Source organism: Brachionichthys hirsutus, chromosome 15 (genome assembly GCF_040956055.1).
Source record: "Brachionichthys hirsutus isolate HB-005 chromosome 15, CSIRO-AGI_Bhir_v1, whole genome shotgun sequence".
Lineage (NCBI taxonomy): Eukaryota > Metazoa > Chordata > Actinopteri > Lophiiformes > Brachionichthyidae > Brachionichthys > Brachionichthys hirsutus.
Genome location: NC_090911.1, coordinates 1921858 through 1939487, shown reverse-complemented (window position 1 = coordinate 1939487; position 17630 = coordinate 1921858). Strand labels below are relative to the sequence as shown.

The 17630-nt window shown below is 46.2% G+C and overlaps 2 protein-coding genes across 2 annotated transcripts; one reads left to right on the top strand and one right to left on the bottom strand.

Annotated features, from left to right (window-relative positions):
• The first annotated feature begins 65 nt into the window (after positions 1 to 65).
• Positions 66 to 3683, top strand: si:dkey-29d8.3 (uncharacterized protein LOC556220 homolog). Its single transcript, XM_068749236.1, has 7 exons — positions 66 to 221; positions 973 to 1117; positions 1382 to 1477; positions 2246 to 2390; positions 2466 to 2611; positions 2793 to 2932; positions 3083 to 3683. The coding sequence occupies exons 1-7, from the start codon at positions 122 to 124 to the stop codon at positions 3229 to 3231; spliced, it is 921 nt and encodes a 306-aa protein (XP_068605337.1). The 5' UTR covers positions 66 to 121; the 3' UTR covers positions 3232 to 3683.
• Positions 3684 to 10962: 7279 nt separating this feature from the next.
• rnf2 (ring finger protein 2) lies at positions 10963 to 16251 on the bottom strand. Its single transcript, XM_068748757.1, has 8 exons — positions 16165 to 16251; positions 15510 to 15670; positions 15051 to 15133; positions 14817 to 14949; positions 14637 to 14736; positions 13771 to 13943; positions 13393 to 13582; positions 10963 to 12984 (listed from the first exon to the last, which is right to left on the bottom strand). The coding sequence occupies exons 1-8, from the start codon at positions 16249 to 16251 to the stop codon at positions 12883 to 12885; spliced, it is 1029 nt and encodes a 342-aa protein (XP_068604858.1). The 3' UTR covers positions 10963 to 12882.
• Positions 16252 to 17630: the final 1379 nt, after the last annotated feature.

Genomic DNA, 17630 nt, shown 5'->3' with positions numbered 1-17630 from the left:
GCGTTCCGCGGCGCGCAGCGCGCGTTCTCATGCGTCAGCGCGCACAAGTTTGGGTTTGACAGGAAACCAGCAGCAGCAGGATCTGCAGAACCTCGAACGGACCAGCCGTGAATCCGGAATAATGAAGGAGAACATCTTACCCAGAATTTGCGTCATCGTCTTGTGCGCGCTCGTTTTCATCGCCGTCCTGGTCGTGAACGCGTTGGCCGGCGCGGGGAGAGGTGAGTTCACGCGTCGGGAACGGTGTGGACGTGTCGGTCCACTCGTGGACGAGCGGAGACATTTTAACGTTTCTCTCAGAAACAGCTACGAACCGGAGCGTCTCGCTGGGACGGAACCGCCCAGGAGCGCCTTCCGGCTCCACCGGCGATCCAAGCGCTGCCGAGCCGAACTTTTATTTAACGTCGGCGCGTTTAACTTGTACAGAGTGACGTCATCGGCTCGAGGATTATAGTATTTATGCAAATAAAAAAAATCAAAGATTATAAAACGCGATCACTTCCGGAAACGGAGAAATGTTTGTATCCTGTTAAACAGCTGCAGGCGAGAGGTCGGTTACATAAAGGTGCGTGTGTGTGCGCGTGCGCGCGCGCGTGTGTGTCGTTCCCCAAATCACAGCAAAGTCAGTGGAACTTTTTATTGTGAAGGAACTTTTTATTAATCCAATGACATGGATCCGGCTTTCGGTCGGGGTTCGGACTCTGAATGTTCCGAGTCCGGTCTGTGGGGTGGGGTGGGGTGGGGTGGGGGGGTCCACGTGATCCACGTTGCATTAAAACAAAACCTCGTCTCTCAGTGGGGTCTGTTTGAAACACGTTTTCTAGTTCTGTGCTGCTTTAATAGAATCACGGTGGGATTCTGAGCCTCCTGATTGGAGGGGATTCTGAGCCTCCTGATTGGATGAGGTGCACACCTGGACGATGGCTGCAGGCGATCGGCCAACCATCACCTGAACGCTGCCTCTGCTTCCAGGTCCTTTTCATTCGACGACAGGAAATGTATCGTCCCGCTACGAGACGGACATCACGCCGGCCGGGTGGACCTTCTCCATCTGGGGGGTCATCTACACCTGGCTGACCCTCATGGTCGTGTACCTGACCTCATTCGTGTTCAGAGGGTAAGCGAACCGCTTCCCGTTACCGTTCCGGCGTCTGAAAACGCTGAACGACGGAAACGACGTCTTTAGAAACGCTATAATAAACGATAGAGAATATTACTGCAAAGGAAATGTGGCTTTATCGTGAGATTAACTTCAATGCAGACGATAGTGCTCAGAGCGGCGTGCTGAGGGAGGGGGGAGGACGAGAACGGAAGGCGTTGAATCCCTGAACCGACTCGCCTCCGAGGTAAACTGACCTGATATTGATCTCCCTGTGAACAGATCCTGGGCTCAGTGTCTGCTCCCCTACGCCTTCTATCTCTGCTGGCTGTCCAACCTGATCCTGAACGCCGTCTGGCTGCTGCTGTGGGACAGAGAGTGAGTATCGACCGGGAGACGGCGGTCCGCCCCCTCCGGGGTTCGCAAATGAGGGAAGGACGGAGCGTGAGATTGGCGGACGGGTCGGTGCAGCGGCTGTCGTGATGCAGTCGTCGTGTCGTTCCGTCGTGGTGAAGAAGGAGCTGAGCCGAAAGGCGAGGCTCTCGATTAACCGGTCAATCCACGTTCCTGCTAAACCAAAAGGACGAGGTTTCCTCCGCGGGGAGGCTGGACGCACCCTGAGAGACAGGGGGAGGAGCTCGGGTCTATTTCGGATATCTCCTGGGTGTTCGGTCACGTCCCACTGGGACGGGGCCTCGGTGAAGACCCGGGACACGCCGGAGAGACTCTGTCTCTGTCTCTCGGCTGGCCTGGGAACGCCTCGGGATTCTCCCAGAGGAGGTGGAAGTCTGGAAATCCCTGCTCAGGCTTGCATCGGCGCCCCGGCCCCGCTTATCCGGTTTGGATCGGAACAACAACGATCCGATGTTTGTATCGATTTATATTATAATGAATGTGTGGTTCTTACTTCTGACAAAATGCATTTATTCTTCTTTTGAAGGGGTTCATAAAGTGTCGTGTTCAACAGTCCAAGCAAAAGAGTCAGAAATCTCGATCACGGAAGGAAGAAAGTTCGGCGTCTTGTGTAAAATGTGTTTTTAGCTATACTTACACACAGACAGCTGATGGTCCTGGACTGACCCCCCCCCCCCTCACCCCACCCTGTGAAGCGGCTCCGATTCATTCTGCCCCCGCTCTGTGTTGCAGGTCCATGCTGGCGGCGCTGGTTGTGTTAATCATGCTGGTCATTTCCAGCCACAGCATGTTGTTCTTCTGTTGCTTAGCGACAGATCGCTATGGGATCTGGCTGCGGACTTATCATCGCCGGGACCTGGCCTGCCTCAGGATACTGGTACGGCGCTGCCTTTTGTTGGGGGGGGGGCAGCTCCTCGTGGATGATGTCATCGCTTCCCTCCCACATGCTCAGGTCCAGAACGGCCTGGCGCTCTACACCACGTGGGCCTCCGTTGCCTCTCTCATCAACTTCTCCCTGGTCCTCCAGCTGTGGGGGGTGGACAGCAGCACGGCAGCGACGGCGTCTCTGTGCATCCTGCTGGGGGAGGTGTTGGGATGGTGAGGTCGGATTGTTCCGAGCCCGCGAGCTTTTATTAGAACGGCTGATCTCGGTGGCTTCTCGCCGGCCTCCCGTGTTCTGATGCCGGTACTTCTGATCTGATCTGTGCATTTGCCGTGGAACCCTTGCTGCGCTCCGGTTCGTGTGCCGCTGGGTTCACCACCGGGCTGTTTGCTGCAGGTTCTTCCTGGAGAACTGGGTCTTGGACCGCTGGGTGCGCAACATTTTGACGGTGTATCCTGTGCTGATCTTTGCCCTGGTTGGAAACATCGCCAGACATTTTAATCCAGCTGATCCGACTGCCAATTCTATATTCATGGGTGAGTTTGGCACCAGTAGCCGCCCTACAGGCTGTTTCATTTGACCCGGGTGAATCGATTATGAACAGAACGGGCAACAGCTCGATGCACGCTGAACTCCTGAACCGTCTTGATGCTGATCCAGATGCGCTCTTTTTTTTATTCCATCAGTTGTCCTGCTGGCGTTGGCGTGTGTCCTGTTGTTCTTCAGAGTGTGTACCGTCATCTGGAAGAACTACAGGAAGCCTCTGGACTCCCCAGGTTCAGAACGGCTGATGGTGTCCCCCCTCGACCCCAAGAAATTCAAGATGTTTACTTGAGCAAACGGAGTCTGTTGTTACGCTGCGGCCGTTACACACACGTCGCCGTTACACTCGTTAAATATGACCGTTAAATGAAGACCATATAAGCTGCTTATCATGAATTTGCTTAAATGGCAAGTATAATCTTTTTTGTCTCATCAGTCACTCAACGAAATCGTTCACCTCTGAAACGCTATTACTGTCTTATTACTACTTCACTGTTTCCTATTAATATTGATCACATTTTAATTTGCATTTATACAAGCATGATCGATAATAGTATTTGCACTTTGCAACCTTTTATATTGTGTATTCATACAAAGTTATTTTTTCAAAAATAATAGCATGTGACACGATTTTTCTTTTTTACCTTTAAGGTTAATATGGTATTCAGAGCATTCATAAAATGTTCAAAAGCAACGTCTGTGATGATGCTGCTTTTGGGGGAAAAAATAAAGATAGAATAAAAACTGTGTGTTGTTGTCTTTGCTGTTCTGGGAACAACATATTTTAGCCTTTTATTTTGTTGACATGCTGCTTCATTTATGACATTTGTCCTTTTAAGCCGGTATCCATAAAGAAGGTAACTGGAATAACAGAGCATCGACTTTAAAGTGTTTGTCTTCCCCATAAATTAATATTCTAAATACTCATTAAATGTATGTACTTCTTTCATAGACTCCTCTGGCTTGTTGTTTGTTGATTCATTCGACTTAGCGTTAAGTTAGCAGAAGCAAAAACAGATTCTTGACTTCATCTCCTTTGTCTGCCGACTATTGATCCATATTGTAGAGATCAGAGGGAGGTCATCACATAATCTCTGCACAATCCTGGAGGCAGCCTTAATATGAATACAAAGCAATATACTGAGAGCAAAGACATTAGCTGCACCTTTTGAGACAAATTGTTTTTACAAGATATGATTTTTGAAATGCCTCTAGAAGTAAATAGGAAAATCCAGATTGTCTTTTTTGTATCCGGACGGGTATCTGGATCGCTCTCAAAATGACAAAACTATTGGTTTCTAGGTTAGACCAATACCGATCTCCATTTATTTATTTATTTTTTAATCAGGATTATTCCATCAGTTTTTCCGGTAATCCTGTTTACAAAAACCGCCCAAGAAAATTACCGGTACCTCCTTGGCGGCGGTAACTAAGCAACAGTGCAAATCCTTCTTTCTTTTATGTACTTATATACGGTGGCAACACACAGTGTTTGTAGGCTACAGATATTGCAGGCTGTAGGTTGTTATAAAGGTCATTTGATATTTCATTGAATTGCTTTTTTTCTTTTTCAGTACATAAGTGATTTGTGATCACTCTGGTAGCTACACTAATCAATATCGGTTAGATATGAAGGTTATCGGGTGACGTCATACCCTATTATTCTAATTATTCTAGCCCACAATGGGACTTTTTTTTTGCAAAAACACGCAGTGTTTGCACACATATAACATGGAGTCCTGCAGATGTTCTTCCTTAGTTCTTCAGCGTTTTTAGTGTTTTAGTGTTTTAGTGTTTCTGTTTGACCTCCAAATAACACTGGAGTCCTGATAATGTAAACGATCTGGTCCATTCCGCGCTGGGAGGGAGCCGAAGCTGATGTCATGCCAAATGGAAATCAGCCCAAAACGTTTAGCTGGCCTGTCCAGGCAGGTCCGTTCAGATCTTTTGCATATCGCTGTGATAGTGACCGACCAACAAGCGATCTCCCAACAGTGCTTATGGTACTTTGGGCCCGGCCTGGAGACGATGAAGATTGAATACGCCAACGCTAATTCCCGAATCGTATGTTGATGCCCTCGTCAACCTTTTTAAATGCGTTATGCAAAACGACAGAGAAGATGACACAAAATAAAGTTCAAGCAAAGACACAACCTTGTTTGAGCCCACTTGTTCTTGAGAAGTGGTCAGAACTAGAGCAATCCCCAACGACACGAGCCCTCATGCCCTCATGAAAGGCTTTGATGAGGTTGGTCATTTTGCTCGGACAAGCCAGACTTGGCTAAAAGGGCCATAAACCCGAATTGAAAGCTTTCACAATGTCAACAAACGCAACAAACAGATCCATCTTTTGTTCTCCTGAATCTGTCTGGCAGGTCTGTAGTTCCTCAGCTTGGTCGCAAACCACACTGACTTTCAGGAGCAAGGAGTTCTGAGAAGCCACCCTTCCCCGATTGCTAGCAGCAACCGAGAGCAGAGACGTTCCACGATGACTGTTGCAATCGGATTTGTTTCCTTTCTGTTTATAGAGATGAACGGTGTTGACATTCTTAAAATCTTTTGGCTCCCGGCACAGCTGCAGAATCTCACCCAGTTTGTGCGGCAACGGCGGTCCGCCCTTCTTGAGCACTTGGAGAGAACCCACGCAGACACATGGAGAACATACAAACTCCACACAGATAGGAATAATCTTGCTGTGAGGCAACAGCGCTACCCACTACGCCACCGTGACGCCTTTGAATATAAAAAATGAAATGTTTAAAAGCAGTTTGTTCTTCACTGTTCAACAAAGTTTAACTGAAGCCAAAACAGAAAGAAGCTCCATTTTATTGCCAATAATCAAATGTGTTTATTTTGTGCTATAAGGCAGTTGTGTAAATGGTAAATTCACAATTTAAAAGGTTTAATGATTCAATCTTTGACTGTATAAATCAAATCGAAGCGTAAGACAGTTCGTCCTGGTCCCTCTGAGGTCATGAACAGGAAGACAGGAGTCGGGATCTTATGCTGGATTAAAGCCTGGATGAGCTGGTAGGTTGGATTTTCATTCGCTCCATTCTTCACATGAAAACTTCAACCAATAAAATAGGAGGGGCATTATCCACTTCGCAAATGTCCAGTCATTCCACATAAAGGTTTATTGATCATTTATTCGCGCTGTTTCTCTCTCTCTCTCTGTCTGTCTCTCTCTCTCTACCCAACCAGTCAAGGAAGATGGCGCCTTTAGTCTTAGGTTCTGTTCAAAGTTTCTGTCTGTTCAAGAGAAGTTTTCCCTTGAGATAACTTTTTATGATCTGGCGCTACACAATATAAATATAAATAATAATTATACTAATATTTTTTTACATTTAAATCTTGTTTTTTAATAATTATATGAATAGTCTGTCTCTGTAATGCTAACCCTCGGCAGCCCATATTTCCTATATTTTTTATAATGTTGTATTTTTTTAATAAATGTTTTTAGACATTTTATTTTATTTATTTAAAAAAATTAGAATTATAAAAATAATCAGTCTCTGTAAAGATTACTGTCTGCAGCCCATATTTCTTATACATTTTATAATTTTGTATTTTTTATTATGCTTGAATTTCTTTTTTTTTAATACTTTTTTATAATTATACAAATAGTCCGTCTCTATAATGATAACCATATTTCTATTTCTGTATCATTAAACAGTTCATTATTTTTCTGCCCTACATGGGTAACAAACAAAAATGTAATCTATCAAAATTATATGAATCTATTTTTGTCTTTTTAGCCAATAATTGAATAATGGCAAATATCCATATTGCAATTAATTTTTGGTAAACATATGTGGGATATCCATCTACAGTATTTGATGATTGGCCTCCCTGCAGGTTGTGAGGTTTGGATATCTGGCTTCTGTCTCACACTTGTCCATGCAGGATGGAGGACAGGCCATTTACGCTGGAGGGAGTGTCGCGTTTGACTGTGGTTGTACGGAAGTAACATCATGCTGAGAGATGATTGGCCCGAGAAGCTTCACCCAGAACTCATTGTAGTTGGCAACTACACTCGCACTGGAAAACACACCCATACACACTTATTACAACAGTCCAATATAGAGGGAGTACACGCATTAAAATCAAAGACACATTTACACAGTCCAACATCTAGTTACATGCAAATAAATCAGTTAATATTACATAAGCTATATTTGGTCTCATATTAGTACACATCAGTACGCATTAGTATGTGTTATTATGTGTTAGTATGTGTTAGTATTTGCTAGTATGTGTTATGTGTTATTATGTGTTATTATGTGTTATTATGTGTCAGTATGTGTTAGTATGTGTTATTATGTGTTAGTATGTGTTAGTATGTGTTTCATACCAACACATACTGCATTTAGTTTTAAAGTCAGCCTTATTTTCATACAGAGGTATATGCTAGCTTTATATGAAAATTAAGAAAGAAACATACTCACAAAAACTGAATGTGTTTGGGGGCATCTCCGGGAGGCTTCCAGACGACAGCAACCTTCGTCTGTCCGGCATTACTCGTGTGGCTCACGGCAGAACCCTGGAAGGTCATTTATTTCAGTGTTATTTACCTGTCAGGTCTGACAAATTACAAATGAATTAGGAGACTAAAACAGCAATAACCACAAGATATACATCAAGTAGAGACACATTTGGATGTGAGGCAACAGAAAATCCTCTTTGAATATGAAGCGATCTTTGATGAACGTATGTTTTTAACTTGTTATTTATAGATAACTTTTATTTTTTTATTTCAGCACTATTTGGACCCGCTGTTATCTTTTAGGATTATGTACATCTCATATTAATATCTGCCGGATTTTCAATCAAAACATAAAACAAAGGCAACATTAGGATTAAAGATTAATATTAACACAGTTAAGTCAATTAAAAATAATCTTCTTTTCATGCACAATGTCAAGTTTTTCATCTTTTCCCTCGACAGAATTTGCTCACTACTACTACGTTTCTACGTGTGTGTGTGTGTGTGTGTGTGTGTGTGTGTGTGTGTGGACCTTCACCTGCTGCTTGTTACAGGTAAGCAGCCGTGTCTTGACTGGATTGGTCAGGGTGAACGTGCCAACCGCAGATCCTGAGTTCTCATTAGCTGCATCTCGGGCCTGAAGCAAGAAGCCCTTAAAATGCCTTGTTCCAGATAGGATGACTGGAAAAGAATAATTAGTGAGGGAGGGGTTAGGGTTAGGGTTAGGGGGGGGGACAATGCAAAAAGACAATAAATGCTGTTTTCTGTTGATTTTAACACTTTTAAAATATTAGAACAAATACAAATGAAATTTAAAATAATTGTAAAGTTATTTTTGGAGTAGTGCATGCATGAAGCTTGCAGGAAAGATCAGATATATTGCATTTTATTTCCACACGATGGGCTCCATCCCAGCTCTCGGCTCCATGTCTGTCCAGATAATGGCAGCGCTAGGTCTGTTTCAGAACGCCATGATGACTCGTCAATAGTTACCCCGTATTCCATCTGTGGGAGCGAATATGGTGGCGTTGGTTTCTAGGCTGTAGGGGGCGGGGGCGGTCTGGCCAGGACGCCCGTGGTAGGGCACCATATCGCCACAGACTACGGCGACCTTGCCGTTAGGATAGCAATCTCCTGGCACCCAGTAATGCACCGAGGCGGTGATTAAAAGAAGACCACACAGGCCGAAGGGAGACATCTGCAGAAAGGAGCTGCTACCGACCTGAAACAGAGAGCCTGCAAATGAGCAGGCCACAAAAAAGACAGAGGACACGAAGGGACGGGGAGAATTTGAGATGGTCCAGACAGATGGCCGACCACTATGACTCTTAGGTTCTGTCCAAGGTTTCTGCCTGTTCAAGGGAGGTTTTTCCTTGCCTCTGTCTCCAGACACACTCCAGTCGAGCCGCTGCTCCTCCACATCGAGAGGAGTCAGCTGAGGTGGCTGGGGCATCTATTTCGGACGCCTCCCTGGTGGAGGTGTTCCGTGCACGTCCCACTGGGAGGAGGACTCTGGGAAGACCCAGGACACGCTGGAGAGACTTTGTCTCTCGGCTGGCCTGGCAAGGCCTTGGGAATGGAAGAGCTGGCTGGGGAGAGGGACGTCTGGATGTCCCCGCTGGGACTGTTGCCTCCGCGCTGGAAGATGGATGGACCGACTGGAACGTTCCCAGTAACATCAGTGATAACACTGGATTAGAGGAAATCGAGATCTGTTCATGGCCCATCCCCCAACATCCTTTGTTCAGGACTTTATTGTAGGATCCACCGCTTAAATTGTTTCCACTACATCATTTTATCTTTGCTGGACGTGGCCAAAAGTTGGACCAACCTTTGAGCTACCGGCTTAATACTCCGGATAAACATTCTGTTAAGCGTTTTATTTATTTTAATCATAAAGCATTCTAACCTGCTGCTGTTCAGCCAAACATGAAACGTCAGAAAAAGAAGAGCTCTCGAAAAACACAAAACACAAAATGCTCCCGTTAAAACGTTGTGATTCTCAGCATTGAAGTTCAGAAGTGACTTTCTTACCTGTTTGAAACGACGGCTTCTGGCATGCAGGAGCTGCACATCCATTCGGCAGGTATACTTATTTACCGACCCTTTTCTGAGTGGAGCCTTTACAGAAAACAAAAGACATGGGCCGGGCTAAGATAATTCTCTAAGGAGGATGAAAGAAATGTGAATCACCTGATTTTAAAAAGTGTATTATGCGTTTTAGGGTGTTTGCATATGATAAATATGTACCTTTTGCAAAGCAAATGGGAAGTCGGCCTGCTTTCATTGTAAAACAGATGTTTCCCCCCCCAAAACACTTAAACTACTATTTAACTGTCCTTTTAAATTTAAAGTTCATTCTCCGTGTTGCTTGAGGACACACCCATCAAGCTTTTCAGAGTTGAATTGTTCATAATTTGTTTGAAAAGTACGGTGCAAGGTACAAAGTCAGAACATTTAGCCTCTTCATCGGCCGTCATTTGACAAGATGACATCATCATATATATGTTGGACTTTAGGCTACATATACAGGTGCATCTCATATCAGCCACTCACTACGCGGCATGGTGGCGTAGTGGGTAGCGCTGCCACCTCACAGCAAGAAGGTTCTGGGTTGGATTCTGCATGTTCTCCCCGGTTGCTCCAGTTTCCTTCCACCTCCAAAAACATGCAGTCTAAATTGCTTGTGTGTGTTTGTGTCTGCGTGGCCTAATGATATGCTGGCGACATGTCCGGGGTGTAACCCGCCGCTTGCCTGTAGTCACCTTAGGGGGTCCAGCAGCACAGGTGACCCGCGAGGTTAACAAAGCTACTGCAGACAAGACGATTGAGGTCGTCGACCAGACAAAGTGAATCTTTCAGATGTTTTATTTTAATATAGAAATTATATAATACTTCAAGCCTTTCTTTGGTTTAAGTTCCTTGTATTATTGATAATGAGAATCCAAAATGTTTGAATTTGTTAGATATTAAAATATTTTATAAAATAAAACAAGGATTTTTAATACAGAAAAACTTCTGAACAGTATCTTCATCTACACGTTCCGTACTCGGCCGCGCCTCCCTTTGCATGAAAGATCACACAAAGCGTACTTCCAATTTTGAGATTTCTTTTAAGCATTGAAAGAAAAATAATTACACTTAAGACCATTCTTGAGACGTGTTGGACAATTTCACGCTTCCATTTGGAGACGATCCCTCCTCTGTAGCTGGACACAGAGAGGTCCCTGAAGACATGCATGAGGGCGTTTGGTGTTGAAGAACTTGACAGGCCTTCCCGTGTCTGACCTCACAGCTGCCCTTCTGGAAGAACGGCCAAACATTCCCTTAAACCTTGTGGAAAGCCTCTTGAGAGCTTTTGTGCTCCGAGCTGCATGCAGAGACATATTGATTATATTATATTACACATTTCAGAGAGAGAAATGAGACACGAGGGATTTTATACCAACAGGAGGAGATCCAGCAAAAGAAATAAAAACCTCGACCCACAAAGAAGCTGCAAAAGACTGAAAGTATATAAAAACACAAGTTTATTTAGAAAGATGCAGTACACAATTTACACACACACGGATCCAGTCAGACCGGAGTGAAGCTTATTTGGGATTTGACCACACGATGAGGACCAGTGTGGCTAGCGGACGTTCGACTTCGGACATTCGCAGCCAGAACCACCGATTTCACGTGGTAACAATTATTTTTAGAAATAACAGCTTAGTTGTCAAAATAGCTGGAAATATTCAGGAGCTTCACCTCCACGAAATCCAGAAAACGCGCCGCGTCCCTTCATCAGGGATTTGACGCCACTGTGCTGCGACCGTCAGATCACCGCACGGAACGTGCTACACGAGAACCCGCTCGACTTTGTTCACCGCTGGAAACACCAACCGGCCCGAAAACGCAGCAGCAGCGCGGCAGAACTGAGATGGAACGTCTCCGCTGAGGATCAAAGGCCTCCGCTGAGGATCAAAGGCCTCGTCTTACTCAAACTGCGGCGTGGACGGCAAGGCGCCAGCGAGAATATCTCGGAGCCAAACAAACGAGCGCGACAAAACCTTAGTGATGATAATTACTGTTTGTCACGTTTCCTGAAAACCCCGCTTGCTGTCACATTAAAAGGGGGCGTGTCATTTGGCTCCTCTTCCACACAAAATGGACCAATCGCAGGTCGCTCGCTTAGTTAATCACGTACATTTAACGTCCAACTCAACGTTCTTCCGCAAATCCGGAACAGGAATGAACATGATCAGGACAAGAACAGGGCTTTTCAAAGTCGTTTTAATGTCGGCGTGATCGGCATCAGTTACCATGGCGATCGACCACCACATTCTGCTGTGACGGCTGTTAACGGTCCAGCCAGGATTCTCAAGTCCATTTTCAAAAACACATCAAATACAGTACAATAGTCGGTCAAATAATAGACGTATGGCACAAACACGTTAAACTTCACATTCACATCGACACACGCGTTCCGTTGCTTCTGTAGAACCTTCATAGAGAAAAACAATTCAAAGCCACACACACACACACGCACGCGCGCACGCCACAAAGCTGCGGTCTGTGACACGGAGACCCTTGGGGGGTCCCGCTCGTTACAAATGACTGACAGTCAGAGTTCATTTGTGGAGACGTTGAACGCTTTAATGGTCCGGACAAGCTGCAAAAAGGAGCTTTAAATCGCACGCACACGCATTCTCCACGTTACAAAAGACATTTAGGAAATGACAAGCTGCACAGCGCAGCCACAGATATCCACAGTTTGTTCCTACAGGCAACAGACCAAGACGGACGCAGTTTCGGGTTCCAGCACGAGTCCCGGGAGTCCCGAGCTCCCTTCGGTCGGCGCTCCGCACGGTTCCTGGTTGGAATGATTCAGCCTGTCGGATCGAGTCCGTTCCAAACTTCGCCGGCCTATAGTTTTATTCACTTAAGACTACAGAAACACGTCAGACAATATCAGAACATCCACGAGATTATTGGAAGAAATAAAAGGAACTTTCCAACTTTAAATAACGGCGGGTGGAAACTCCAGTTCCTCAGACAGACACCTCGGTAAATCCACGAATCTCATTTCCAATTAGTCGCCGACTGATGGGCAACGCAATAAGATTTGATTTTGCAAGCCTTCCGTGAAAAGGATATCCCGTCGATAGTTTCCCCAAAGCTTCCGGGATTCCCACGTTTCGACCGGCGGCTGAGGAATTCACCGCGCGTTCCGTCGCCACCTGCCGAGTACGGGCTAAATAGCAGCCTTTGCTGAAACAACCAAACGTTTGTGCAGCGACGCCGTGCGTCTGCTGATCTGCTACCTTCTACAGACACGGACAGGAAGACACAAAGAGAATATAAAACAAGTTTTCTTTTTACAAGAGTCCGTTCAGGGTCTCACAGAACCCTCGTGCTTCTGTGTGCATGGGTGTAGCCAAGTCCGTGTGTGATTGTGTGCATGTGCGTTTGTGTCTACTTGTGCTCTTTAGTAGGAGCGAAGTAGAGCTCCATGGGTTTGTTGACCTTCCAGTACTTCTCGCTGACCAGCTCCAAGGAGAAGGACCCGTTCAGAACCTGCAAACACATTTTGCACGAGTCTGAGCTTCTTCATCGGCTTCAGCTTCCAACAGAACCAGAACCAGAACCAAACCAAACCAAACAGGAAAACACAGACACGTTTTAGATTCCCGAGACCGCTTTGAAAGCTTCGGTTATCGTTCACCTTTCAGCATTATGTTTCTGTAAACGTGCAAGTCTCTGCAAACTAAGCATTGCAATATGGCGTTGCATTGTGGGATACCGTTAGGAAAAGGATGACGCCCTCTGGAGGAGACCCAGTAAGCATCGGCGGCACAAACAGAGGAACCCTGAAAGCGCAGCCGCAGCCATTCCTGAGTGTATCATCATCGCCGTGTAGAGGTCACAGGCGGCACCTAGTTATCGTGTGTGTGTGTGTGTGTGTGTGTGCGTCGGTGTACTCACAGTGAACTGGTTTCCAGCAGTAGGTATGTAAATGGTGTACTGTTTCTCTGAAGCTGCCTCAACGTTTACGGGATTGGCCTCAGAGTTTCTCCTCAGCTCCTCCAGAGCCAGTCGGACCGCCAGGTATTTGGACAGGTGATCAACCGTGGCGTTACCGGAGGTCTTGATGTAGCGAGGAACGAACTCCACACTGCGAACACACACACACACACACACACAATGGGCAGGTTGGAGTGCCAGTACACGCATTTCCCTTTGCTACCCAAATGTTCCACGCATGTTTTTCTCCACACGTACAGGAAACATTAAACTCGCCGTGACGACAGATTCCTCGGCGACTTGATATTTACGTTTCCGCGCGTAAAAGTGTGACGCTACCTATTCTGGCTGTCATCCTTGTCCATGAGAGTGGGGTGTGGCCTGAACACCAGCTCTATTTCGCTGGCGCCGCCGTCGATCACCGGGTCCCCGCCCCCGTTCTCTGTAGCGTTGTCCATGTCCAAGCCGCTGTCGTCGCTCGTCTTGGTGCGCTTGATGCTCGGGCCCGCTTCCTGGGGAGGAACATCCAAACATTCACCGATATTTCTACCCCGACAAACACAGAAACCTACGAGCTCTGTGGAACGGGGAGACTCGACATCCTGTCGTTTTGCCGCACCGTGATCCGGGGTGGGAACGTCACGGCGAGGACACTTTTTACATTCATCTTTTTTTTTTATTGATCTAAACATTCCAAACTGACATTTCAACCAGGCTGTAACGCTCGTGATGTGAGATCCTGAGGCACGTCTGGTTGTTCTGGTAATCATTATCATCATCATCATCAGATCACTTCTATTCAGAATCTCTGCGTCGCTGGAAACGCATCTCGAAGCCGAGGGGTTCATGAACATGTGAGAGTATTCAGAAACGATTTGTTGCTCTTCTGGATGGTTTCATATTTGTTGCAGGCTGAACAACAATGAATACTTAAATATGAACACATTTAATAGATAATAAAGAATCACAAAACGACGAGGTAAAGGGCTGCTGATATTTAGTGCCTTCCTTTACTCTACTGAAGTGTGTTCCCGCTTCAGAGTGACTCGCTACTTTATACTTTAGCGTATAAAAATAACCTGCATGCGTTCTCAACTCGTTTTCAATGTTAACACTTCGGTCAATAGTTGAACGTTCTCAAACAGTCGAGGACGGTCGTGTTCTCAGTCTCAGTTGATTTGTGAACGACAACTATGACATCATACCTGGTTGCTGTGGACAGACGCGTTGCTACAGTGGGAGGAGTCGCCATTGTCCTCTGCGCCGCTCCCGTTCTCCACCGGGTGTCTCTTTACACGCTGCTGCCTGACATGAATGGAAAGCTCCGTTTACCAAGCGGGCCGCGCTGAAGGAGCGTTTGCGTGAGCTGAGGACGCCGCGGTTACCTGGTCATGGCCTGGATCTTCAGCCCCTCCTCTATACTGTGGGACAGGGCTTGCTGGTTGTTGTGTTTGCTGATGCGGGCCAACACTCGCTCCTGATGGGCTTCGTACTCGTCACGGCTGGGATAAATCTTGCCTGAAATGGAAGCGGTTCATAAAATGCAGTTAGCTCGTCGTTCGCGCTCAGAAACCGTGAGCTTATTGATCCACATTTACACTCTTCGTTTGGTCACTTACTAATTAGAGCATCGAAGTTCGGGTCCGGACGCAATGACCTTTTGGACACCAGCTTCTTACGACAGGTGGGACACTCTTTGTTACTGCAACGACAGCGAGGACACGCGCTCTATTATAACGTCACAGCAAACATCACCGCCGACAGGAAGGAGCCACAGATCGTTCGCCGCTCCAGACACCCTGGAATTAGAGCACAGCTTCCAAACTGGCATGCCTGAATGATCTCTGGAGGCAGCTTGTCCTCCATGTGCATGGGGGTAATATTTAAAATAAATTAGACTGAGTTTTTAAAACTACTGTACTGCAACAATTTAAAACTCTGAATAAAGTTACAAATAAAGTTAAAACATATCCTGGACAAAACTGCTGTACAGAACATTCATATTGTAAAATCCATTACACCTGGAGGCCATGCCTGGTATTCCTTTCATCGGAACCCCCGGCAGCACGAGGACTCACCCAGATCTCAACGCTGTGATGATGCAATCAGCACAGAAGCGGTGCAGACATTCTTTGGTCGTCATTGTGTTCTTCAACATATCCAGACAGATGGGACACATGAGCTCGCTGTGCAAGGACCTGGGTGACACGGCGATCTCCAGCCCATCCGTTATGGCCTCCTGCGGCGTGCACAAGAAAGACGGCGATTAACGGATAGTACGCACAGAAACATCTAGACACAAACACTTCAAGGGTCATCACATCTCGCAGCGTTCCCTTTAACAGCATGGGAAAGGAAATCTGGAGATATAAATGTGGTTATAACATCTGTGGTAGGGAAGGTTTATCTGATACTTATAGTAACCATCTGCAGGGCACCTTCAGACTCCTCAGAGCTTGATCCAATTTGGTTCGGAAGCTACAGACGTGATCGAGATGAATTCTTTGGCTGCTTTACGCAGAGGAAAGAATTCACCAACGAGAAGCCGTGTTGAATGAAGCCGACGGGGCTTGTGGGAAATGTCCAGTCGACGCGATTCAACGCAGACCTACCACAACCTGGACGACCGACAATTCACCAACGAGTAGCTCAATGTCTGCATATATTACGGTCTGCCTGTGACGAGTAAATTCGATCGATCCTGGTGAAGGAACTGGAGGTATGATTGGTCACCTGTGGCGTTCTCTGTAGTTCATACAGACTCAGCTCCCAGGTCTTACTGAGGGGTTGAACCCCGTTGGTCTGAACCGTCTGCGTCATCGCTGCAAAACTGAAACACAAACACAGTAAACAGGCACGAACGATTCCAACAAGACGCGGGACTGACTCGGACGGGGTCAAGCAGCAAATAGAAGCGTGCAAGTCTTAGCAGGAAAAATGCATTATTGTGCAATGAATGAACACATTCAGAAATAAACCTACAAATTAAACACTAACAGAAAAAAAAAAAAGCTTTTCAGATGAGCTACTGCAGTTAGCAAGATCACAGAAAGAACGGTCCAACACAGATCGAGAACAATCAATCATGGAATGGATCATAATCAAAGGTGATTCCCGAACTTTGGCCTGGCTCCACCATCGCAGCTGAAAACAGCAGCGTGTGACTTCTCTGTATTAAATTATTCACAGATGCACTTGAGATGATTTTCAGAAAAAGGTTAGGAACTGTTAAGAAGGTGCAACATCAGAGCGTCTGATGTTTGTGAGTATCACGTTGAACTTTCTATACGTTCCCTTTTCAATGAAAACTCCGCAATAAGTAGCAGGTGGTACTGCTCAGTAAAGTAAAACTGCTCTTTTTACTACAGAGTGATGAAACATTTGTAGTAAACGCTACAGACAGACGTGCAGCTAACGTGGCCAGGTAAGAACCGAACCTACGGCTAAGCTAGCACATGTGAGACACGGAGGGGAGGGCCATGGCAGACACGCTAGCTAGCCGAAGGCTAATCTTTCGTGTTTACTTTAACCAAAACAAATGAAATAAAATAAAAAAACAAATGAGAACATATATGGATCATTCGCAGCAGTTCAATCACCGAGTCACATTAACCCTCGGTGCGTTTCCATGACACTACCATCCCGAGCTACTCGTTACCTGTGCGTCGGTTTTATTTACGCTAGCTAGCGCTAGCTAGCACGAGCAGCATCACGAGCAGCACAAACAGCAGCACTCGTCTCGACACGCTTCTGTCGGCGCTTCGAGCTTCTGTCATCTGGCGTGAGAAAAAGGCGCCACGCAGATTTCAAGCTAGCCCTAAAACCTATGTGGCTCGGCTAACACTAATTAGCCACCAGAGATGCTAGCTGTTAGTAGCGCGTTCGAAGCCACACATGCTAAATGTATCGCGTGCGCGTGGCCGCCATAAGACACGGAATAGCCTCCTCGTCCATTTCCGTGCCACATAAAGCGACGTAAATAGCCAGAGTGTGTAACACCGAGAGGGAGTCTCGCTGCTGAGGGGAAAAACAACAACAGAGAAAGAGACGACCTTCTGGACGCGAGCTGGAGGCTTTTCAGGGCCGCTTCACTCACATCTTACCCGTTTCACACGCGCATGCTGAGGCCATAACGCACCCGCACCCGCCCGGAACCCCATTATTAGTCGATTCTACCAAATTACCGTTTATTTACTTAC